The sequence below is a fragment of the Mastigoproctus giganteus genome, chromosome 4 (assembly GCF_048544385.1).
Source record: "Mastigoproctus giganteus isolate SK-2022 chromosome 4, ASM4854438v1, whole genome shotgun sequence".
Lineage (NCBI taxonomy): Eukaryota > Metazoa > Arthropoda > Arachnida > Uropygi > Thelyphonidae > Mastigoproctus > Mastigoproctus giganteus.
The window spans coordinates 159,444,414-159,469,569 of NC_143578.1; the positions used below are offsets into that span (position 1 = coordinate 159,444,414).

Sequence of the window (25,156 nt, forward strand, 5' to 3'; positions counted from 1 at the left end):
AAATAGTTCTTGCTCTACTAAAACCAGGTGAAGATCCTTCCTTGATTCAGAATTATAGACCAATATCTCTTACAAACTGCATGGGAATAATTTTTGAGAAAATTATTCATATGAGGTTTACATGGATCTTAGAATCAGAGAGTCTTTTATCAGATCATCAGTATGGCTTTTGTAAAAACAGAGCCACTTGACATACTCATCAAAGCTGAATCCAATGTTTTCGCAGTGCCTTCATCATGAAATAATAGATATCGAAAAGGCATTTGACACTACCTGATAACATATTAGTATTATGGATGTTTACTATCTAGTGCTAATTGGTCATTCCCCCTAAGATAATTTAGAATTTTCTTTGCCTGCACTCTTTTCAGGTCTGCTATCAAAAATACTATCTACATCTCACATTCAGGAAGGAGTACCAGACCTGATCTGTACTCAGCGCAACTTGTTTGCAATTCGAGTTAACACAAGTCAACCCCAAAACTTAACTTAAATGTCTGCAGATGACTCACCATCTCATTAGTAGCATTAATAATGGCAATAGTGACAATTAATAAATGCAAGAAAGCAAGCTTATACAGCATCAGCAAAAAAAAAAAAAAAAAAAAAAACACTTTCCATCTTACCCATCCATTTCCTCCAACGTTTTGCTAATTCTTTCTTGAATGTATTTAAGCTATCAGTTCCACAACAACAACAGATGGAAGTTTGTTCCAGCAATCAACCACATGCTGGCTAAGAGCAAACTTATGCACATTTATTCTGCAACTGTCCTTTCTCGGTTTGAATTTATGCACCCTCATGTTAATAGTTTGAGCAAGAACAATCCCATCAGCACTGAACTTGATTCAAAGATTTTAACACCTCATTTAGATCACCTCGCAGGTGCCTAGTCTCCAGACATCGAATTTTGTAGAACTGAAGTTCTTTCTTGGTAAGAGCACGCCTTTGTTCCTCTTATCAATCTCATTGTCCTAATCTGCACTTGTTCCAGCAGTACTCAAGATGTGGCCTGACCATTGCCATATATAGTGGGATAATCATTTATTTATCCCTGCCACCAAAATTCCTGATTATCATTGACAAAACCCCATGAGCTGCACTGGCAGCCTGTCTGACTGCACAGTTACCTCCAAGACTTTCATTTTCCACTACCCTGAGTGTAGTGCACACAGTTGGTACGTTACACTGGGGTTATTGCTACCCATATGCAGTGCCTTGCATCTGTCAATGTTAAACTGTAATTGTCATTTCTCAGCCCATCTGCCTAATTTTCTGTTGCAGTAACATACTGTCGTTAACCACCATGCCAAACTTTTTATCATCTTAAACTTGGACATTAAGCCTGATATGCCTTCATCAATATCATTGATAAATATAGAAAACAACAATAGGCCCAACACCAAACCCTGGGGAATTCCATTAATAACATTAGTCCACAAAGAGCAGTGTCCATTGATTACTACTCTCTGCCTTCTCCCACTCAACCATCCCTTTATCCATAGCAGCAACTAACCTCCTTCTGTCAATCGCAACTCGGGTAAGAGAATCACATTAGACCAGCTGCAGGCATCCAACATCATGAAATGTCAACTCCAACTTTTCATAAACAGAATTGAATCCTGGACCTAATGCAATTGATATTGACTAGCAGAGGAGAACTCTAGCAACACTCACGTTTGCAAGCAACCTAACACCACTAGTTAATAGCATCAGATTTCTGGGCCTGATACTAGATAGGAAGCTAAATTTCATAACATTCATCTATGAACGAATTGTCTGAATCAGTTGAACATACTTCGGTCCATGTCATGGTGAGCTGATCAGTATGCCTTACTTCACCTTCAAGTCCCTAATCCATTCATGTTTAGATTATGGTTCTTCGGTATACAACTCGGGTAAGAGAATCACATTAGACCAGCTGCAGGCATCCAGCATAGTGCACTCTGAGACAGTCCTGGGAGCTTTAAGGACTTCTCTAGTCCAAAGCCTTTATTTTGAAGCGCCTGACCTCCCATTACACCTTCGAAGAAAAATATAGAGTTGTCCCACTATGCTTCAAAGATCTGTAGTCTCCCATCAATTCCTAGTTTTGAGTACCTGTATAATACCCATTGAGTTTCTTTTTACAATAGAATGCCAAATGAAAAACAACCTGCAGCACTCGGACGTAGAGAAATTCATCAAATTCAGAATTGATTTAAGTAATGTTTCTCAGGACAAAATTCTCCCTGAACCACCCTGGTTTCATGCTTCTGCCTCTCATAATGACTGCTTTCAACAGTTGCAGAAGAATTTTCTATCTACCTCCAGTGCCTGTACAGTATACACAGACAGATCGAAAATTGGCAATGTAGTTGTTGCTGTGGTGGTCTTTCCTTCATTCACAGTTACAACTTCCTTACCAGCTGAATGCAGTATCTTCACTGCCAAACTGTATGCCATAAAGTAACCAGATTGTTGTACTTTACATTTCACGTGCTCTGATCTATACTAAATTCTCTCAGTGCAGTCTCTGCCATAAAGGAACATTTCTCTTTGCAGTTTATATGAACTGCAAAGAGACATAATTTGACTTCAGTTGCCCTTGTGTCATTAAACTTCATACCAACAACAACCTTCTAGTGGCACTACTCCTAGGGCTGAAAGAAGTAAACATGGAAATCATAAACAACCAGACCTATGGCCCTCACAACAGATGTCAAGACAACAAGGTGTTTAAAATCCCTCAACTATGAAAAGAAATAAGTTATTCCAACCAAAATCCTGCTTTGTTATTTGGCATTCTCTAACAAACCCAATGAGGAATGGAGAGAACTTGCTAATACAGAACTATTTAGAAAATGCTGCTGGCTCTCCTAAAATGATTCATCTTCTAAAATATGGAGATTTTCTAATTGAAACGACAAATACGAGAATGATTACTCTAGCTGACTGCCTTTGGCAAGTGAGAAATCTCAGTTGAGGTCTCTCCTCATGCCATCCTGAATACAGTAAACCCCCGCTATTCGTGGTTTCGCAGTCGCTGATTTAACATAAAATGAAACCTAAAAAAATGTGAATTTTAAAGCACCATGAACATTTTCCGCCATAAAAAAGGATGGGCGTGGCTAAAATTATCTTTCCCGGTCAAAACAGCACTCAGTGGGTGGGTGGGGGGTGACAAAATCGTGAGCGTGGATGTTTCTCACTAATCCTTGTTCAGTATGTGTTATGCGCTTGCCATGGAAGGTTTTGTCGTTTGCTTTTAATTTATGTGCTTATAAATTGAATAAATTTATCAATTTATAAATTGATATTGATATGCTTATCGATTTATAAATTGATAAGCATATCAATTTATAAATTGATATGCTTACAAAAGTGATAAATCTACCGTTTTGCAGTGTAAAACACACTTTTTCGAGTGTGTTAACGGAAGAAAGTGACTTTATTGTGGACAAGTTCTTTCTAACCCGTACAAAAATATGGCTACGAATAACAAGGGAAATGTGAAAAGATCAAAGAAGGTGATGACATTAGCGAATAAAATTGAGTTATTAGACAAAATTTCTAATAGTGAAAGTGTCTCCTCAGTGGCAAAACGTTATAAAATCAATGAGTCAACAGTACGATCAATCAAGAAATCGGAAGAAAAAAAATGCCATAGTGTCCGTGAAAACACGCTAATTGTTTCAAAAATTTGCTCTGTAACTCATGATGTTAAATTAGAAAAAATGGAAAAGGCTTTAAATCTATGGATAGAACACCGAATTCAAAATAAAATTCCATTAAGTTCACTCATCATTCGTGAAAAGGCAAAACTCCTTTATCAACACTTTAGCAAACATGGTGATAACACTGGCAGGATAAGTTTTAGCTAACAAAGGTGCTGGTTTTTTAGATTTGTTTGAAATTTCTAATAAATATTACATTTAATATTAAATTGTTTCTTATTTTCATTTCGATGCCATATGCTTGCATTTCACTATGTGCTGTCTATGTACATAGTCATATTACGAAGGTACATATAATACAGACATAGACAAAATTTTAGACTACTTTTTCTTATATATTTCATACTTTGGAACGGAACCCCTTTATTACTATGAGAGCCATAACTCAGTATTTGCATTTTCAGTATTCGCGGCATTTCTCAGGAACATAACCCCCGCGAATAGTGGGGGTTTACTGTACTCTAAAGCAGGGGTTCTCAACCAGGGGGTAATTGGGACCACAGATTGACAGACTCAAAGTGTTGGAATATTGATCTTTCTACAAACTACAATTCTACAGATTGTACATAATCTACAAGACATCACACTTTATTGGATGTCACATATTAAATTAAAAATAAAGATAGAATGTTGCACTTCACTTTTTTATCTGTGAATTACTGAATTACAATACCCTGGTAATTCTATTGAACCTTTTGTTTATTGAAGTACTTTTATTCAAGTTTTAAAATCCATCAACATTTTCTATTGCTATTAAGTTCGTAAAACTCCACTATAAAAATAATCCAAGTAAATGTATATGTACTAATATAAAAAAAATAAAAGATTTTCAATATTATATACATATTATTTGGAATGCACCTTTTGAGTCAGACAATCTTAGAAAGGGGGGGGGAATGACATTCTGACATATGGTGAAAAGGGTGCATGGGGCAAAAAAAGGTTGAGAACCACTGCTCTAAAGGGTATCATATCAGAGTGGGATTTTCTCCATGTCACTGATGGTGAAATTACTTGACAAATTCAGGATCAAAGTATGATTTAGGGCAGGAGAATCCTGACCAAATGAGATGGCTTACTCAACTAAAAATGTTATACTGACTCTCAGTTCACCTAACCACCAGGAACAGCGAAGAAATGTGCACCATACGTATCAATCACATCAGCTTTTCAAATGCCAAAAGTTCCAATTCCCTGCGTCAAACTTTTGAACTTTCCTGTAGACAGTCTTGTCTGCAGGGAATTGGAATCAGAACATCCACACAGCATGTCCTGCAAAATCCCCACAGTGCCCTCACTCACAGTCATCCTTGCAATTTCCTTTCGACGATGAATTGGATACATATGAAGCCTGAGGTATTACCTCATCTTCCATATTCACCAAACTTCGCACCATATGATTATCACCTTTTTTGGCCATTAAAGATACACTCAGAAGACATTACTTATCATCAGGTGATGAAGTGCATGATTGACTTTAGCATGACAAAAGGAATCCAGGCATTAGTGCAGCATTGGAAGAAGTGTGTCATGCTAAAGTCAGTTACTTGAGCAGGACTTGTTAAACCTTGACACATATAGTTTTCATTTGATTGACCTTTGTTTTTAACCTATACACCTCTTCTATGTTGTTTTCTTCTTTATCATTTTTGATTACTTTTTATTATCTCTCCTCCCCTCCCAATTTTGAGATTTTCCTAAATACAACCTTTCATTTTTCCAACAATTCCTCTCATCACAACCATCTCTTTTATATATATACCTGAGTCCAAGTCATACTTGCCTCTTTAATTCTATGTAATAAAGTGTGCTGCTGTGTGTTTTATGAAATAGAGAACTTTATTTCAAAATTATAGGATCAGTTCTTTGAGTACTAGACTAGACTAATTTTATTTTGCACTGGTGAAGTTTTAATGCTTGTCCTTCTAAAGTCTATGTAATTGGGATAAAAAGTTGTCACGTTTAATGTGACCATATATTATATTTAGAAATATATCAAATTGCAGTCATATGTTTTTAAAGAAGAGATAACTCATTCACTTCTGTCCAGTATTTTTCTAATTCAGCAACTTCAGATTTGCATGGTGTGTTTGAATATTATATGCTATTACTGGTGTGGTATGAATGCATTCCACTTGCTGTGTGTGTGTGTGCATGCGCGCGCTGGAAAGTTACTTCTGATTCTCTAATTTTAAATATATCATTTATAAAATTACTACCTCTTTTCCTGCTTTTGTTAATAATATTCGAACTTGTCACTTTTTAAATAAAGTGATTGACCATGTCAGTTATGCAACAGGAAGTTCAATCCTTATAGTTAATATTAAAATTACTTCTGTTTCTTTGAGTATTAGACTAAGCATATTTCTTTAGGGTACTCAGGAATATTGAATTGATCTGTGTTAATTACTGTGTGCTTGTGTTAGTGTCTCTCTCTCTCTCTCTCTCTCTCTCTCTCTCTCTCTCTGTTTGCTAGTATGCTCTTCAATACAAGTTTTCTTTAGGAAGCATTATTCGCTGCATGAGAAGATTAGAGGAATTATTAAGGCAAATGTGTCAGGCTGCCAAAGCCATTGGAAATACAGAACTTGAGAACAAATTTTCTGAGGGTAAGTAAATAGTATGTAATATTTTGCTTATACAATAACTTAAGGAAATAACTAGTTTAGAATTTAAATTCATTCCATTTATGAGCTATATTAGTGATTGTATGCTGTTAGTAAAACAGATAGCTCTTACACTTATTATCATTTTCTGGCTATGGAACCATGTCACTATAATTCAGCACAGGGTTGAGATTTATTTTTATTTATTTGTTATTATTATTATTCAAGTTTGGATTCAGGATGTTTCATCAGAGAAGGAAACTAGCCAGGATGTCACTTAACCAGTTTTTATTTTATAAAACCAGTTTTAGAACTCTAGTTTTAGAAAAAGGACTTTTTTTTTTTTTTTTTTTTTTTTGTATTTTCTAGTAGGCTTATATCCATTTTCGATTTGCATCAGCTATTATCGAATTCTATCATCCTGAACAAATATCTGTCCTCTTTCTGTGAATACGCTACTTATTTTGGGCTTAAAATAAACCCTGAAATGTCCAAATATATCATCTTCTCACTTAGAGCACAAGCAGACCTCAATCCAGCAACCTCTCTGCAGCCTTCCATTGCGGGGCATGTTCTTGTCGCCACTCGTTCCGTAAAATTCCTAGGAGTGGTAATGGACAAAAACCTAACATATAAGGAACAAATCCAGCAACTGCGTTCAAGAGCATTATGGGCTTTCTGGGGTATGAAACTTGATCTCTCTAGAGTGCACAACAAGAAAACAGTCAGAAAATTTCTCCTCTACTACTTTAGTTCTATCATCAGTTATGGTATAGAAGTTTGGTCAGCTGCTCCTATGTCTAGTCTGAAAAGATACTCTGGGGGTCTGGAATTCTGGGTCCTAAAGTGGGCCCACCTACCCTATACAACATCAAAATCACAGCTCTGCATAAATCTGAGGTACACCCCGGCCCAGCACCTGGCATATGCGAGGAAGCTCACAATAGCGCTTAAACTGTGCTCTGCTGCTCTCGACTTCATTAATATCTGGGAAATCGTAGGCTGGAAAATCCCTGGTAGAGCCCTCAGAAACCGTCCAGTACTCTGTTCTAATCTGCAGAAGCTCTCGACCTTCAAGCAACACTTCCCAAACAGCATTATCGGCACGCTGAACTCCGCAAGCGTTGATTTGGATGTATGGTTCAGAGATTCTGCCTACAGAGAAGAAAAGCGCAAATCCATAGTGAAGTGCAGTCAGCATTCCTGCAATTGTCAGCGGAACTAGTCAACTCCCAGTGAAAGTTTCCGGACTGTCTCAATGTGTTGCAGCTTGGATATAATAACTATAAAATCTATGTACTGTAATGCAATATAAGCTCTGTATAATCAATCTATTATAATAACTATAAAATCCATTGATTGCAATATTAGCTGTGTATATTGCACTGTCTATGTATTTGCTGTACTGAATGTAATGTGTACAGTTAATTGTAAGCTTCCACTGGTTGCCTGTAGTGGGAATCGTGTCCTACATTTCTATGAATAAAGAATTTTATTATTATTATTAGAACCATATAGTACTTATAACATATATGGATTGAAGGCCAAGATTTGAATATCTGTATATTGTAATTTTTGAAAAATGCATTGTGAAGAAAGATTGTTCTAGAAAACAGATGGGATAAATGAGGAAGAGGAAAAGGGTTTTTTTTTTTTTTTTATGTAAACCCCAAACATGAGAGGTATTAGAACCTGTAGTACATAGTACCATGCTTGGGTTGGAGGTTGAGAAGACTAAAGAGATATTTGTTGACATTGGACTTGAACTTCTGTTTTCAGGAAATATGTATGAAGGAAAGTTGTTCCAGAAAACGGCAGTTGAATGAATAAACAAGGAAGGTGAAAAGTTGGTTCTGTGAGATGAGAAGATGAAAAGTTGGCTGCTGGTGGTGGCACGTGTTTGGACTGTTTTGAAAGAGAAAGTGGGAATTATAGAAACCAATTCAGAAGAACAGTGCCCATGGAAGTATCTGTAGAAGAGGCATGCAGCAGAAACAGTACATCTATGAGACAGCGAGTGCAGAGAGACTGTTAGAGATAAATCATTAATTAACCTAACTGCCCTCTTCTGAATGGAATCTAGAAGCCTGAGAGAGGTTTTGGGGACACCCCGCCCCCGTGGATGTGGGAACAATATTCCATGGTAGGGCGGATTTGCGATTTGTACAGAGTAAACAGCTGTTTGGAATAAAAGTAACACCGAGAGTAAAAGAGAAAACCAATTTTTTAGATGCTGAGGAAGCAATATTTGTAATGTGCTTGTGCCAAGAGAGATTAGAAGTCAGGGTAATCCCCAAAAGAGATATATCATTTTGCCTAGAAATCGGAGTGTCACTAAAGATAAGCATAGGAGCAGAAGAATCCTTTTTTGCGAGATATAAGACAAGACTTAGTTTTAGAAGGGTTGAAATCAACTAAGTTGTCTTTGCCCCATTGGAGAATTACCTGAAGATTGGCATTTAAGGAATTGGTAGCAGATTTTCGAGAAGTTGAAGCTGATTGAGCAGTACAAGGTTTCTCAAAATGGAAAGTAGAATGCAATGTGCTATCATCGGCAAAACTGCGGATAGGATTTCCAGTCAATAGAAGAAGGTCATTAGTATACAAGAGTAAAAGAGTGGGGGAAAGAACTGAACCTTGGGGGACACCGGCATTAGTGGAGAAGTTAGAAGACAGAGAGAGCCATCTACCATTACCCTCAGTGAGCAATCAGAGAGAAAACTGGATAACCAATTACTAAAAACAGTTGGCAAACCATAAGAAGGAAGCTTGTTTAGAAGACCTTCAGGCCAAACACGATCGAAAGCCTTTGAGATGTCAAGAACACTCGTGTTTCACCGAACCTTTCCATTGAATTAGTCCATAAATGGGTAACATAAGCTAGAATATCACCAGTGGATCAACACTGACGGAATCCATACTGGCGATTATTGATCAGACGGACGTTTTCTAGGTAGTTTAAGAGTTGGCAGTTAATTGATTTCTCCATTATTTTAGAAAGAGTAGAAGTAATTGCAATGGGACGATAATTGGATGGGAGGGATTTGTCACCCTTCTTAGGAACATGCTGGATATGAGCAAATTTCCAAGCAGAAGGAAAAACACCTTTGGAATAAGAAAGTGAAAAAAGGCAGCGAAGAATAGGAGTAAGTTGAGGAGTACAGGTTTTTAGAACAAGTGGAGAAATACCATTGGGACGTGGAGCTTTCTTAGCATCAAGATTCGTCAAAATCCTTCTGACATCCTTTTGACGGAAGACCACAGGAGGCATTGAATGGAGCATGTAGGGGATGGTGGGAGGGGTTTTACTAAGATTATTAATGCATGAGTTGGAAGAAAAATTGGATGGTTTGGACAGAGGTGGGCAAAAGTGCGGCCAGTAGCTTTGGCAAGAGACCAGAATGCTCGGCTACCATTAGGGCAAGAAGCAAGTTTTCTACTCCTAGCCTCTTCAAACTCTAGTTTGGACTGATTAATAACTGCTTTACAATTGTTGCGAGCTTTGGTTTAGGCAGAAAATGAAACTGAAGAATTAGAAACAAGCCAATTACGATATGCAACATTCTTCTCTTGAACAGCCTTAGCACATTTATTGGAAAACCAAGGTTTAGATAAAGGACGAGATTTTAAAGTGGAGTGTGGAATAAAGGATTCCATTCCTGCAAGAATAATTTCACTGACACGATCCTCAGCAAACGTTGACATCAGAAGTTTTGAAACAGTAATCTGACCAAGGAAAAGAAGACTCGCAGGTCATCCCATTTTGCCTTCTTGTAATGCCAAACAACACAAGGTTGGGAATAGCCATGAGATAAAGGTTCCATTGGAGAAGAGACAATCACCAAGTTGTGATCTGAAGTGCCTAAAGGACCTCTCACTTCGACTGTGTACTTAGAAGGGTTGTTTGTGAGAAAAAGATCAAGCGTATTGGCTGTATGATTAGGATTGTCCGTTATTCTTGTAGGTAAATGAACAATCTGTGCAAGGTCATTAGTAATTGCAAAAGCCTCAGCATCTCGACCTGCTGGGTCGGTGTGACTAGAAAACGGAAGCCAGCTGGAGTTGTGAACATTAAAATCACCAAGGAAAATTACCTCACTGTTAGGAAAGTTGGACTGGAGAAAGTCAAGTTGCAAAGAGAGGAAGTCAACGAGCTCCAAGTGATTAGTGGAGTTGGGAGAATGGTAGAGACAACAGATGAATTTGACACAATGAGGTAGAGATATTTTAAGCTAGAGAAGATCAAAGAGAGGAGATGTGGCCGGTCTGCAAACACCGTTTTAGAGCTGTACCCTCGAAATGTAAGGAATATTGGATCTCACCACAGTGTTCATCATAACCTCAAAAGTCAGCAATCATACTGCATGGTGGAAGAGATAGGGAAGGGATACTGGATCTTAGCTCTAGGGAAGGGAAGAGATACTGGAACTTAGCTCTAGAGACTAAACATGGGTTCCACCACTTCAAGCCTCCAAAAGTTGGTTCTGTGCGGTAGGAGGTGAACAGTGAAAGGATGCTGACTGCTTGTGGTGTGGGTTTGGGCTGGTTTTGTTAGAGAGTGGGAGAATTACAGATGCCAATTCAGAAGAAAAGTGCCTGTGGCAATTTCTGTAGAAAAGTAATGCAGCAGAAAATGAATGTCTCTGAGACACACAGAGAGAGTAGAGCTATTTTGGAAGAGATGAATCATCATTAGTTAATGACTGCCCTCTTTTGAATGGAATCAAGAAACTTGGGAGAGATTTTGAGTATAGAAATAATTTTGATCTGGGGACCCACCTTGCACTGACCTTAGTCATCCCCAAATGTTCATGGAGGATTGTTATAACTGTTCCCTCAGAACAGTTATAACATCTGTTATTCAGCACAAGGGTTTCCACAGCTTGACACATTTCTGGAGTGGTCGCTGTCGCAGGCCTTCCTGGACATGAATCATCTTCGATGATTCATGTCCAGGGAGGCCTGCAGGTTATTTTGCAATGTGGTGGTGCATGTGGGAATAAATTTTTTGTCCACCAAAATAAATTAAAGAAAATATTCAAAATTTTGTATTACTTCAAAATCCAACGGTGGTGCACTGTCACCAACTTGCACCATGCTGCCAGCACCCTTGCCGAATTGAATTGTTTTAACCAGAATTTCACCTAATACTCTGAAGGTGCACTGTTGCCATACACAGCCAGCATCCTTTCATGAATGGCCTTTGGTCCATTTCCTTCTTTGGTGAGAAACTTAATGACCGATCAATGCTCCAATTTAAGTAAATCCATAATTTGATACAGATGTCTTCCTTCTTTCTGCACAACTTAAAAACAGTGGGATCAAAATTAGTATGATTCAAGTTAAGATATAAAGAAACATGATAAAGCATGAATCATTGAAATATAACTGTGGGAAGCACCTTAGGTAGATAATGTCCCTTGTATATACAAGTGAATGCATTACATGTTTAACAAACTGAAATTCCATTCAAGAGTAACTGGCGTGTGCCTACATTATTATTATTCATATGGTGCAGGGAGGCCTGAGGCTTATGCTGCACCAGCCAAAAAAAAAAAAAAAAAAAAAAAAATTAAGTACCCAGAGAGAGTAAGAGGGAATCACCAAAAAAGAGAAGAATGATGATATCCAGTACATGGCATAATGCAAATTAGCATTTCAAAAATGGAACTCAATTTGGCACACATGCCTAAGAGGTTGAAGACCCTTAATGTAGCTATTCCAATTTTATGTTTTGAAGTGCCTTAAAAACAGTTTATAACTTCTTCAAGATCACACAAACAGCATTGATCATTGTCATTATCTTTTTCATTGTCTTCAGGAAGTTTTAATTAGTTTACTTGGTACAATGCTATTACTAATTACATATTAAACATTGACATACATAGTCTACAAATAGTGGTGGTTTAAATTAAAACAGTATGACTGCATTTGCAAAATGGATTCTAATCCTGATTTTTTTTTTTTTTTTTTTTTTTTTTTTTATATTATTGCAGCAATTAGGTTAATGAAGAGGGACATAGTTTTTGCTGCAAGCCTCTACCTGTAGCCAGAAGCATACATCTGTATATTTTCATCTGTAAATAAAATTTATATTGAAAATGTTTTTTTTTTTTAGATAAAAGATAATTCTCATCTTACAAAATAAAAGCTATGTTAAAATCATTACTTATCAGAATATCAGCCATCTCTCTCGTTTAGTAAACATTTAGTAATCATGCAATATAATTCTCTTGTTTTTTTTTTCATGGTAGCTAGCAGAATACATGTTATTTCAAAATTTATGCCACTGATGTGGCCACATTATGATGATACACCATTCTTATTTTGTAAGCCATTGCAGAATAAAATCAAATTATTGATAAAGAAAAGCACTTAATGCTGCTTATATTAACAATGATTAATTAAATGTAGATGTTCAAAAATATAAATTCTGGGAGAGAATTTGGAATTAAAATACTACTGCTTTTTTTTTTTTTTTTTTTGTTTGTGTAAAAAAAAAAAAAGCTAAAAAATCAAGCCTTAAATGCTATAAACGATCCCTTGTTGCTTACTGTTCAGGCTTGACATTGCTGACTTTTTAAAATTACAGTTATCACAGTTCTGGAGGGTGGACTGGCTAGGTGCCTTGGAAAATAAGCAGCAGAAATGTGTGGACTTTGATGAAAAATGAAAAAGTGATTTTCAATAGTGGAGTGTAAAGGTCATAGTTATTGCCATCCTGACAATCTATCTCTTATGTTGTATAATTTATTAACCAAGAAATTGCATAGTGTATTAGATAGGTTGCCATGCTGACAATCTATTTCTTATATTGTATAATTTATTGATGGTAGTTCAAGGTGGCTTGGGATCGGTTTTAAATTTTTGAATCCTGAAATAATACTTGAATTAAATGCCAAGCTGCATGCAACCTATCTAATACACTGTGCAATTCCTTGGTGGTGGTGGTTCAAGGTGGCTCTTTGAATCTGTTGTAACTTGTTTAATCCAGTAATGAATAATACCTGGATTTGGTGTCTCTTAGCAATTCAGATATGAATGGTACAATTTCTTAGGGTATTCTGTAGGAGTTATTCACGCAGGGTTCTGGAGTGGAAATAACCCCCCCCCCCCCAAATAAATCCAACAAATATCCAATACTAGCATCTCCCAATATTTCTCCTTACCACAAAGCTAAAGAGGCATGCAACCCTTCAGAATGAAGATAATTGACTTCACAAAAAAAAAAAAAAAAAAGACTTATTAAGGTGGTGTTAATTTAAATCTGAATTCTATCCCATGTGTTTATGGTTTTAGATGACTAAATTTAATAAACCACCGTTAACCAACTTGAGTTTTCTTTCTCATTTCAGAAGACGTTACATGTTCAATAGTAGTACTCTTCAGCTCATAATAAAAAAAGTAATTTATCCTTATCATGAAGAAAGGGATTTTATACCTCATCATGGCATATTTAAACATAAGTGACCTAAGTTGCTACTAAAGGACCCAAAATAAATTCTGGAAACTTCAGAGCAGAAGGCTTTTTAAACTTTCACCTCTGCTCTATATCACTTTTGACGCATACTAATCCTTTTATCTGTATGAGAATCTGGACCTGCTGCCATGATGTTGGTTGTCGCTGCACCATAAACATCTAAACATCTAATCATCAAAACAGAACTGTGCAGATCTGATTAAGAACAGCTTCTTCTCTTTGGACCTCTCTTTGTGAAGATTGGGATGCCATTGCTTCTTTAGTCATAATCTGGTGTAGTTTATTTGCTGCTGGTTATTGGTCCCTTACTGCAAATCTTGCCATTGAGAATATAAATTTATACATATTATTTTGTCTGCAGTTTGTACAGAGGACTGACAGACAATGGTTATGCAGAGGTTTCACTGATTTGGCAGCAGTATCACATAATTCATTTCCTTTTCTCCCAATGTGACTAAGGAGAAGCAGAGGTCAAAATGTGAACAAAGCATCTGCAGAATCCAGGATATAACTAGATGAGGATTATACCTCACCATTAATTAAGCCTGCAAAAGCTTGATGAATTAGTATATACCGTATATGAGGTGTGGCCATTCAGTAACAAGATTGATGCAATAAAATAAATACAGGTAGTTCCCAACTTTGAGTTAATTCGTTCCTAGCGCAAGCTCGTAAAGAGAGAATTTTTCTCATAGACGGATTACATTCTCAACACTGAAATTGTACTATAGTAATGTTAAATAAAGGTCAATGAAACAATAGTTTATGCTTAAACAATGATTTATTTATCCAAAGAAATTAAAACAGACTGTAGAAACAAGCAAATTATAATAATAAATAAATTATTTATCATACAAATGTTAAAGAATGTTTATTCTTCATCAGCATTGACTAAATACATGCTTGGTGGTTCTTCACTTGCTGATGGTTCAACCATGGCCGTTCCTGATTCTTGGCCGCCTGCATGCAGCAAGTGTTTGGTGCTCCTTTATGTCATATTTTTAAAAGGAAAAAACATTCCAAAAAACTCAGTTTTTACTAGTAATATGAACACAATGACACAAATTTAAATTAAATTGTTTCTGAAACTGATACATAAAACTACATAATAATCTTGTTCTATGCATAAAGTGTCCTTCCAACCATTTGTTCCCCCCATTCTATTTTAAAAATCGTTTGACTTAAGAGAAATACGGTAAACTTTGTTTCTACTCACTAGGAGGTCCCAGGAAAACTATTCTCATTTTCCCAGAAGAAAACTCTGTTGTATTTCCGAAATAATAAACGTAAAATTGGATTTTTCAACTTGCAGCATAATCTTATTTTGTAGAATTAAATAACTATTAACCAGCTACAATGGGACATGCATCATTTTAAAGAAAATTCCATAAATATTTAAGATTATTGTTATAGTTAAAATTTAGTAGCCTTTCAAGTATCTTACCGATACCATCATCAGACTATGCTGTTGGGGAAACAAAAATAGAAAGGGTTACAAATTTGAATACAATTACCAATATTACGATTACAATTGACATAATTACAATTACCTCTGCTGACAGACTCCTCTTGCCTATGCAGGTAAGAATTTAATCTCTTTGTATTTAGCTAATTTAATATCTGTGTTGTATTGTTAACAATAATCGAAACTTTTGAATTGTTTATTTGCAAATTGTAATTGGAGAATCATAATATTGGTAACTGTAATTATGGCAGTTGTAATTATAATATTGGTAATTGTATTCAGATTTGTAACCCTTTCAATTTTTGTTTCTCCAACAGCAAGGTCTGATGATGGTTATCGGTAAGATACCGGAAACATTATCTTAATGTAAAGTAGTTTCGGCAAATAGCTTATTGATTTCACGTGGTGTAAGAGTGGTTTTAAATATATTAACAATCCTGATGGAAAACAACCATGTAACATCCTTCCCTACTGTATTAGAACCATAAATATTTGTTGTAATTATTAGATTTCATTCCATATTTATGACATGGAATCATCAGATGAAGGATTACGTAATACATTTTTGCACTGCTTAATGGGCATTTTCATAAATCCTCCTAAAATAATGATTAAAACGATATTTGACAAAATTTTAATGTTTATTTTGGAATATTTTCTGTTAAATTTTTCCCATCTGTATGAGGAGGAAGAAAAGAAAGTGTATAACTGTTACACAATATCGAAAAACTTAAACAATTTTGAAAGTGATTTTTGCTGCATCACTGATTATTTAAAGTGTGAGAATGACATGATACAAACATTACACGACTATTTAGATTTTTGAAGGCCAATATATTTTCCACTCATATTGGAACTGTTGTCATAACCCTTACCTGTTGTGTCATTAATTTAATGAAATCCCAAAAAAATATTCCTTTATTTCTAGGTCATTGCCGGAACATACAACAAAACATATAATAAATGTTAATTGCTCAATTGCTACTGTCAGGAGTGCAATCTAGAATAATTGAGAAATAAAACAATACCCCGCATAACACTGATAATTGGTACGAAACTATTCCATGTTATGTGAAACTGTGCTGATTGAGGTATAATTATAATGGGTTTTAATTGAATGCATACCAGAAAAATAGTCTATAAACAATTTGCACTTGATAGCCTCGAAAAGGATTTGAAAAAAGCTCTATCCATTTATTTAGGTATTTCAATAATGAAGTTGTCTTCTTTTTCTCGGCATACAAGTCTTTGTAGCATCGAATCCCACCTTGTAAAATTTGCCTTGTCTTGATGCTATGTTCAACATTCGGATCTCCATTCATAATCGCCTCGCTGGCCATATAAATCTCCCTAAAAACTTTCTCCAATTCTTTTGTTGAAAATTCTTTGGCAGTTGTTTGAACTTGTGATTCAAAACCAGTGGGATCATTTGCCAAATGGGCCAAAACATGTTTTTGCAGTGATTTCTAGCCAAGATGCAGATATATTTTTCATCATATTTGAAGAGGTAAAAAATAAATTGTGAAATGAAAAGTTTGAAAAGCTATCACGTTGTCTCGTCATAATGGAATTAAGAATACCAAACACTGTTGCATTTTGCCGCTTGACTGACTGAGAGGAGCTATTGGCATATATGCACATGTGAGGCAATAAAGTTGCCACTGCAGCATATATGTACATTTACCTGGGCTACGACAACACAGCATATATGTACATTTACCTGGGCTACGACAACACAGCATATATGTAGAGTACATGTCTTAGCAATTGAATGAGTTTTAATGTGTACAGTCAATTTTCAACTTAAACTTATTTGAAATTAAAGCTATGCTAAGTGAGGTATTGCTGTACTTGCTATTTTCAACTTTACCTAATATTTCTTTCCTTATTTTGTCAGCAGTTAAAGAAATAATTTCATTCTGAAATTTATTTCCCAGGTAATGTAGCATACAGCTTCTTTTTTTTTTATTATTGGAAAGGTGATCCATTATGTACAAGTCAAAGTATTTTATTATTTTTTTTTGGCAGGCTCCAGGGTTTCCCCTATTCGCCGCTGAAAGTAATCTATTCATTGTGTACAATTTATAATGATAAAGTAGAATGATTAATTATACATAAAGACTATTTACAATGATGGTACATAAATAAATACTGGGCTTCGGAGTCCAGCAGACTGATCAATACATCAGGTAAGAGTAATCCAAAGAAACAGTCTGGCATTTTACTGAACCTCAGGAGCAAGAATTCTTTTCCTCCATTTAAACAATTTCTCTGCATAAGTGGAGAAGGCAGTATAATATTCAGAACAGTTAACCAATCTTGGCAGTTCAGAGCAGTCAGATACATTTGTGAGAAGTTGAAAGTCCAGTCTTAAATCATCGTACAGGGGACAATGAAAGACGAGGTGCAGTTTCTTGAGTACCACAACTACAGAGAGGAGTGTTACTTAATCCTAATGAGAACAATTTAAAGTTAAGACTTCCATGACTGGTATATAAAAACGTAACGTATAAACCAGGATTGCACCAGTCCATTTTCTTGTCATAATCAACAACCCAAGGTAGAGGTAGACCAAGTATTTTGCCACACTCTACAACATTCATTTCTCATTCTTTTAATGTCTACCTTTACTTGCAAGTCAGTATTATATGTTATACCGTTTACAATCGCAGGAACATTTTTTTCTTCTACAATATAAAAGATAATGTAACATTACTTCATATTGGATTGGCAGTCGATGACTGAGGATTTGGAGAGCAGCTGTAGAGACAGTTCGACAAGCTCTACTTACAGCGAGAAGAAAGAATCTTTGTGCTTGGGTAAGATATTTTTGAACAAGGGAGTTACCGATTCTGTATCCCCAGGCCCCAGCCGCATAACACACAATTGGTATAAATATACAACTGAAATTATAATTTAATGGAAGATTTCTTTACATCAAAAGTACTCCTGGTAATCTTAATAATTTTATAGGTCATAGCTTTTATTTTCTGAAGTACATATTTTGCATGGTAATTAAAATTAAGACGGTCATCAAAATAAATTCCTAAGTATTTATGCTGCCGAGTACTCCTAATAATTTCTCCATTCAACTTAATAACAGGTGGTCTATTCACATCAAGAGAGCCTTTTAGCAACATTTTTTTTATTAGTCGAGATTTGAAGTTTGTGTTTGACACCAGATATCCAAGTCCTCTAGAACTTCATTTGCTCTGCACTCTAGCTCCCGGCGGGAATTACCAAAAATCAGAATAGCAAGGTTGTCTGCATAAGCTATCTGAAGGATGTTGTCTCGATCAACCGAGAGCCACCCATCAAGGACCATGTTCCAGCACACATGGCCAAGAACAGAGCCCTGAGGGCAGCCCCTAGAAACAGATCTGGAGACAGAGCAGAATCCTGAGGAAACTGTGATGCTGCGAGAATCAAAGTAATTCGAAAGGAGACGGTAAATAGGAGCAGTGACCCCGGCCTCTCTGGACCTCGCCAGGACACTCGGCCACCAAACAGTGTTGAATGCCCCTTGGAAATCAACAAAGAGACCGAGGACATATTTAGAATTGGAATTTTGAACAGAACTCAAAACCTGACAAATAGCATCAACAGAAGACCTTCCACATGTAAAGCCAAATTGAAGTGGGGAACTTAGGTTTCTGTCTAGAATAGTAATTTAGAAGACGAGAAACAATTAACTTTGCCAAGGATGGGCAGCAGTGCAATGGGCCTATAAGAGGACGGATCATTGGAGGGTTTGTCAAAGGACTTAAGCAGAAGTTTAAGTCTAGCCTGTTTCCAAGCCAGTGGGAATAATCCTGAAGACAGACAAGCATTCAAAAGATTTAATATAATTAATGGGCAATTTTTCCAAAATCTTTTAAGTACAGAAACCTCAAGGAGATCCTGTCCAGGACATTTACCATCCCTTAAGGTTGAGATAGCAGATTCCAACTCAGTATCCATAAAAGGAGCTTTGGTTCGGGGCCCTTGGTAAGATAAGTGATCTAATCTCATTGTAGTTTGGATGGTGTTTTCACAGGAGGCAGTGTCCTCATGGAGCAAGCCGTCCAAGATAGCATTTATGGACAAACTCCAGTCCAGGGTTTCATTACCATTTACAATAATAGAAGAAAGAACATTGCTGGGATGAACCTTGTTAGTAACAAGTTTGTAGGGTAATCCCCACAGATCTTCATTTATGTTATGCTAAACAAACCTTGCCCAGGCAAGTATTGAAAATGGTATTGAAATAACTCCTTCTATTGGATTTCTACAACTCACCAAGTCTGTCAATCTCATCTCTGGGCCTGTTAGCTGTCTTTGCTCTCTGAAAATTACGACGAGCATTTTGTAAGTTTCATCTGAGAATTGTGAGATTTGGGGTCCACCATGAAACACTATTCATTTTCCGTTTTTTCTTTTTTAGAGTGGACTCACAGACGGTGAATAGAATCTCTTGAACCCTAGAAACCTGCATATCAGCAGAAAGCGAGCCAAGTTGGACAGTTATTTCTTCTGAAGTAAGCTCATGTACTTTTACATCAAAGATATTCCAATCAATGTATTTTGTCTTAAACCACGGGAAGTCTTGTCTTAAACCACGGGTAGAGACGGGATACACTTAAACAAAGGTGGTGCAAAAGTTTTTGCCAGTATTATTGAGGATACCTTAAAGGTTCAGGGAAACTGCTAGTTAGGGGGGGATGTGGGTAATACTGACACGCGTTTATCTGATAATGTTGGTCAATGTAACTCTTGCACATACCTTAAGAGTTCTTATCTGTTACCCCAACTGGACGTATTATCTAGATGTTCTGGGGGCAAAGACGTTTCACGTGAGTGGGTAGCTAATATCAGGGAAGAGAGCCTAAAAAACTTCAAGGGTTGTGTTAGGGTTGTTAAATATACAAGAACAGTAAATCTTAATTGTTTATACAGTAACGTTAGAAGTGTCGTCAATAAAATGAGCGAATTCGAACTGCTGGTTAAAACAAGTAATGCGGACATAATAGGGCTTACAGAGACGTGGTGCCACCCGGAAATTGGGGAGGATGAGTTTCAGTACGGCTTGTATTAATGTATTTAGGAAGGATAGGTTAGATAGAAGGGGTGATGGGGTAATGCTTCTTATCAGAAGCAGCCTGAGTGCGACGATAGCTTTCCCGGATTCAGACATTTCGCATGCTAGTATAGAGTCTGTATGGTGTGAGATAGTTGGAAACAAAGGTATAATGCGAGTAGGAGTAATCTACAGACCAGGTGATTGTGACGATTATGACAAAAGCCTCTACATGCAAATGGAATGGGCAAGTAAGCGTCAATGTCTTATTATGGGTGATTTCAATTTGCCTCTAATTGACTGGAGTAAATGGGAAGGAAACTCGACATGGGGAACAAAATTTTTAAATCAACTAGATGACTGTTATTTGTATCAACATGTCAGGGAAAGTACTAGAAAAAAGAATATCCTAGACCTCATCATCACACATGAATCAGATGACATAACAGGGCTGACAGTAGAGAAACCAGTAGCAGGAAGTGATCACAGAGTTCTACGGTGGATGATGACGAGAGAGGTAGCAGAAGTAAAAGGCAAAGGAATGGGTTTTAATTTCAGAAAAGGAAATTACGATGCCTTACGGTACTACATGGCCTCTATTAACTGGGTAGATATCGCGCAGAGAATGAATACAATTGAACTGTGGTACGCTTTTAAAACATTAATCACAGATGCCTTGAATGTGTATATACCATTAAAAAAATACTCCACGAGGAGGGTTCCAAGTTGGATGAATAGTGAAGTTGCTGCATTATTTGAGCAAAAAAAAGGTAGCATGGAAAGGTTACAGAGCAATAAAAAGTACTGAAGCCTATAACAGCTACAAGGTGATGTGTAATAGAGCCACAGAAAAGGTTCGACAGGCAAAGGCAGTTTATGAGAAATCACTAGCAAAGAGGGGGGAAAAAGAATTCTTCACATATATAAATGCCAAGAAGAGCAGGACAAACCAGATCGGACCTTTACGTAAGGGAAAGGGGATAGTAATAAATACACCAGCTGCCGTTGCAGATGAACTCAACAGTTATTTTGCATCGATATTTACAAATATACCCTATAATCTTAAGAGAGGTGGCAAGCGAGTGCATTGAACCATTGAGGCTAATTATGCGAGCATCATTAGACTCTGGGGAGATTCCCTTGGATTGGAAAAGTGCAAATGTATCTCCCATACATAAGGGTGGCTCTAAAAGTGAAGTTGGAAATTATCGACCTGTCAGTCTGACTTCAGTAGTAGGGAAAATCATGGAGGCAATGATCAAGGGTGGAATTCAGGATCATTTGGATCGAATTGAAATTCTCAAGGATACTCAGCATGGTTTTGTAAAGGGAAAATCATGTTTAATAAATCTGGTTCGCTATTTCGAAAGGGTCACTCATGAGCTGGATTTAGGGAATAATTTCGACATTGTTTATTTAGATTTCAGCAAAGCTTTTGACTCCCACATGAGCGGTTGCTTTATAAGCTGGAACAGGTTGGAATCACTGGGAAAATCCTTAGATGGATAGAAGGGTGGCTTCAGGGCAGGAGGCAGAGGGTTGTGATAAATGGCTATTCCTCAGATTGGGTTGATGTAAGAAGTGGGGTTCCCCAAGGATCAGTATTAGGACCACTGTTTTTAATTTTCATAAACGACATTGATGAAGGGATCGAGGGCGTGATGTCTAAATTTGCAGATGATGTTAAAATTGGTAGAGTAGTTAATGATCACTGTCAAGCTGAGCTTCTTCAGAGAGACCTAGATAGACTTCAGGAATGGTCAGAAAAATGGCAGCTGTGCTTTAATCCAACAAAGTGTAAGGTATTACACCTGGGAAACTAATCCCAAAATAACTTATTCACTTGATGGAGTTCAACTAAACCCAGTACTGGAGGAAAGGGACTTGGGTGTTACGATACGGTCAGACATGAAATTCTCTGAGCATTGTAAACAGGTTGCGAGGAAGGCCCATGGTGTCCTATCGATGATCTATCGAACTTTTGCAAGTAGAGATAGGGACGTGATAATCCCATTGTATAAGGCTTATGTTAGACCACACTTGGAATACTGTGTTCAAGTATGGAGACCGCACCTCAAGAAAGACATCGAGCTTCTTGAAAGGGTGCAAAGACGGGTAACTCTCCTGGTGAGATCTGCAAAAGGGCGTCCTTATGAAGAAAGACTTCGAATATGTGGGTTGCAGAGTTTGGAAACTAGACACCTTAGAGGAGATTTGATTGAGGTGTTTAAGGCTCTGAGAGGCATCAGTAAAATGAATGAGGACAAAATTTTCAAGATTATAAATGATGCTAGAACTAGGGGACATAAATTCAAGTTACGGGGTGAGATGTTTAGATTGGACTGCAGGAAGTTTTATTTTAGCCAGCGAGTTATAAATTACTGGAATAAGTTGCCTTCATGGGTGGTAGAGGCCGACAGTTTGGGGAAATTCAAAGGTCATCTGGATAGTACTTTCGGGTAAGGGAAGTGCATAGGATGATAGGTTTAATTTCCTTTTTATTTATTTTTTATTTTATTTTTTTTTATTTATTAATTATTATTATTTAGTTATTTATTTATTTTTTGTTTTTATCATTGTTTTGTTCGGATTTTTTTTTTTTTTTTGGCTGGTGCAGCATAAGCCATAGGCTTTCTTGCACCATGCGGCCGTTACTAATACTAATACTAAGTCAAAACAGCACCTAATAACCCTAGGATTGTTGCTTAAACTGATCATAAAAGTTATGACATTGTGGTCGCTTGAGCACCACGAAGTATGGCTAAGCCAGTTGGAAATGCCATAACCAAGAGTAGAGTTTGAAAGGGTTTGTAGAGTTTTTCTTATGTTAATATAAGATTGACCCAGAGAAGAAACAAAAGTGGGCGGATGGCCTGGGGTATTCCACAGAGTGAGGTTATTGGACTGAATAAGCTCCTCCAAAAGCTCACCTTTAGAATCTGTAGTAGGGCTATTCCAAAGCTGGGAGTGAGCATTAGCATCCATCATAAAAAATGATGGGAAAACCAGATAAACGGATCAAAACGTCTTCCATGTAATTTAGAAATGTAATTCTATGGCCTGTCCAGCCTGACTACATTGAGCTTACAGAGAAACCACAAATTTTTCCAAAACAGCCTTCCAAGCATGCACATGCAGCATGTGTGGTACAAAGACTAGAAATTTTTGTTACAGTAATGAGGGGGTCAGCAACCACCAGGGCGGCCCAAACCCTGGTGGCATTACCACGGTCACCGACCGTAACAGGGTTTGAAGAAATAATGCGACAGCTGAGAGGGAGGCCCTTGACCACACCCTTATAAGAATACAGTTCTTGTAACCCTAAAAGTTGAAATTTGTGTTGGACCATTAACTTAGAAAGATCACTTAAAACCAATAAAGATCGTTGACAATTTAACTGTAACGTATATACACCAGACATTCCAGAGTTAGGTAAAGTCGGTCCGAATTTTTGTTACCTCTTGGGCTTTCACAAATTCAGGGCACGTAACATCCTTGAAGGAATGGTCCGCATTCCTCTTCTTAAGCCGACAGTTTGGGCAAACAACAGGTTCCTCCGTTTTAGGACAGTCTTGAATTTGATGACCCAGGTCACCGCAATGTCCGCTGGTAAACTTGGACTGGTGGCAGTTTTTAGCCGAGTGTCCGTAGCCAAGACATTTAAAACAGTGTGATGCTGTGAAAAAATCCTTCATACCATGAATGGACCACCCGACAAAAACCTTGCAATTTGAAGCCAAAAACGCTTTCCTAATTTTATTTGGGATCTCAAGAACCCAATGTTGAGTGTTTTTGTTCTGAGACCTGATTTTAAAACGAACCTTAACAGACTCAAAATCTTCCTGGGAAATCCCATGATCCACAAGGTTTTTATTGATTAAGTCCTCCAGAAAATCAGAGTCATTGACATCTTTAGGTATGTCATATATTATGACAGTGGGATTTAATTTTTTAGGGGAATCCACAGAGAATTTTAACTCCTTGAACTTATGTACATGTGTGTGTGTGTAATGTGTCAGGGTGGTTCCCAGGCAAAAGCCCATCTCCACCTAAATCATTTTAAACAGAAAATCTGTAAAGTGGACCTGATAAATAAAAAGATAGCTAAGAAATAAGAAGACAAAAGCACAATTTTGAAGAGGAATAGGAGGGAAAAAAAAAAAAAAAAACTTATCTGAACTTATGTACAGATCAAATTTAGCTAACATTTCAGTTGCTTTCAAAAAATTATTGGGAACATACAATTCACTTGAACAGAGAAACGTAAGAGACTAGCCAGCTAAATATTGAACAGTAAAAATTCGTTTCACTGATTTTTCTCTAGTTTATACAAGCAAAATTGTTCTTTATCTACGTTGTTTTGTTAACATGGACTTCACTGTAAAGTATTTATTGTAATTAGAAATGAGTAGAGGATATTTTGTCGTTGCAAATTAATACTAGCATGCTTCTAATGAGAAAAGCCAGTTGAACATAATTGAATATTTGGAGTTCCAAATATTTTACAACAAAAACATATATTATTTCTTGAAAGTGAAGCCCGTGACCACCAAATACAGAGGGTGCGGAAAGGTCAGGGAATGACCACTGCATATTCTCTGAGCAATATGGCCTTAGTTGCTAATGCTCCTAAAAACCGAATAACAAACTTTAAAGTGAATATATTAACCAGTCAAGATTTACGTTTTTGTTGTTTGCTAATGTCCTTGTATAATATACACTTGAAAATCATCCTTTTTCATTCGAAGGAAATGAAACATTCACTTTTAGGTCAATTTCCACTGACATGCTATCCACTTCCTCGATAAAATTTTGGGCCAATGACCAGGATCC

General features: G+C 36.9%; 1 protein-coding gene across 2 annotated transcripts in view; it reads left to right on the forward strand.

The window, feature by feature from the left end:
• Mtr4 (exosome RNA helicase Mtr4) overlaps nt 1–12,422 on the forward strand; it is a 499,068-nt gene extending 486,646 nt beyond the window's left edge. For both annotated transcript variants that reach the window (XM_090371841.1, XM_090371842.1), the window contains 2 exons: nt 6,221–6,325; nt 12,319–12,422. In XM_090371841.1, the coding sequence (XP_090227967.1) occupies nt 6,221–6,325; nt 12,319–12,371 (158 nt within the window). In that variant the 3' untranslated portion in view covers nt 12,372–12,422. The remainder of the gene's footprint in view (nt 1–6,220; nt 6,326–12,318) is intronic.
• Nucleotides 12,423–25,156: the final 12,734 nt, after the last annotated feature.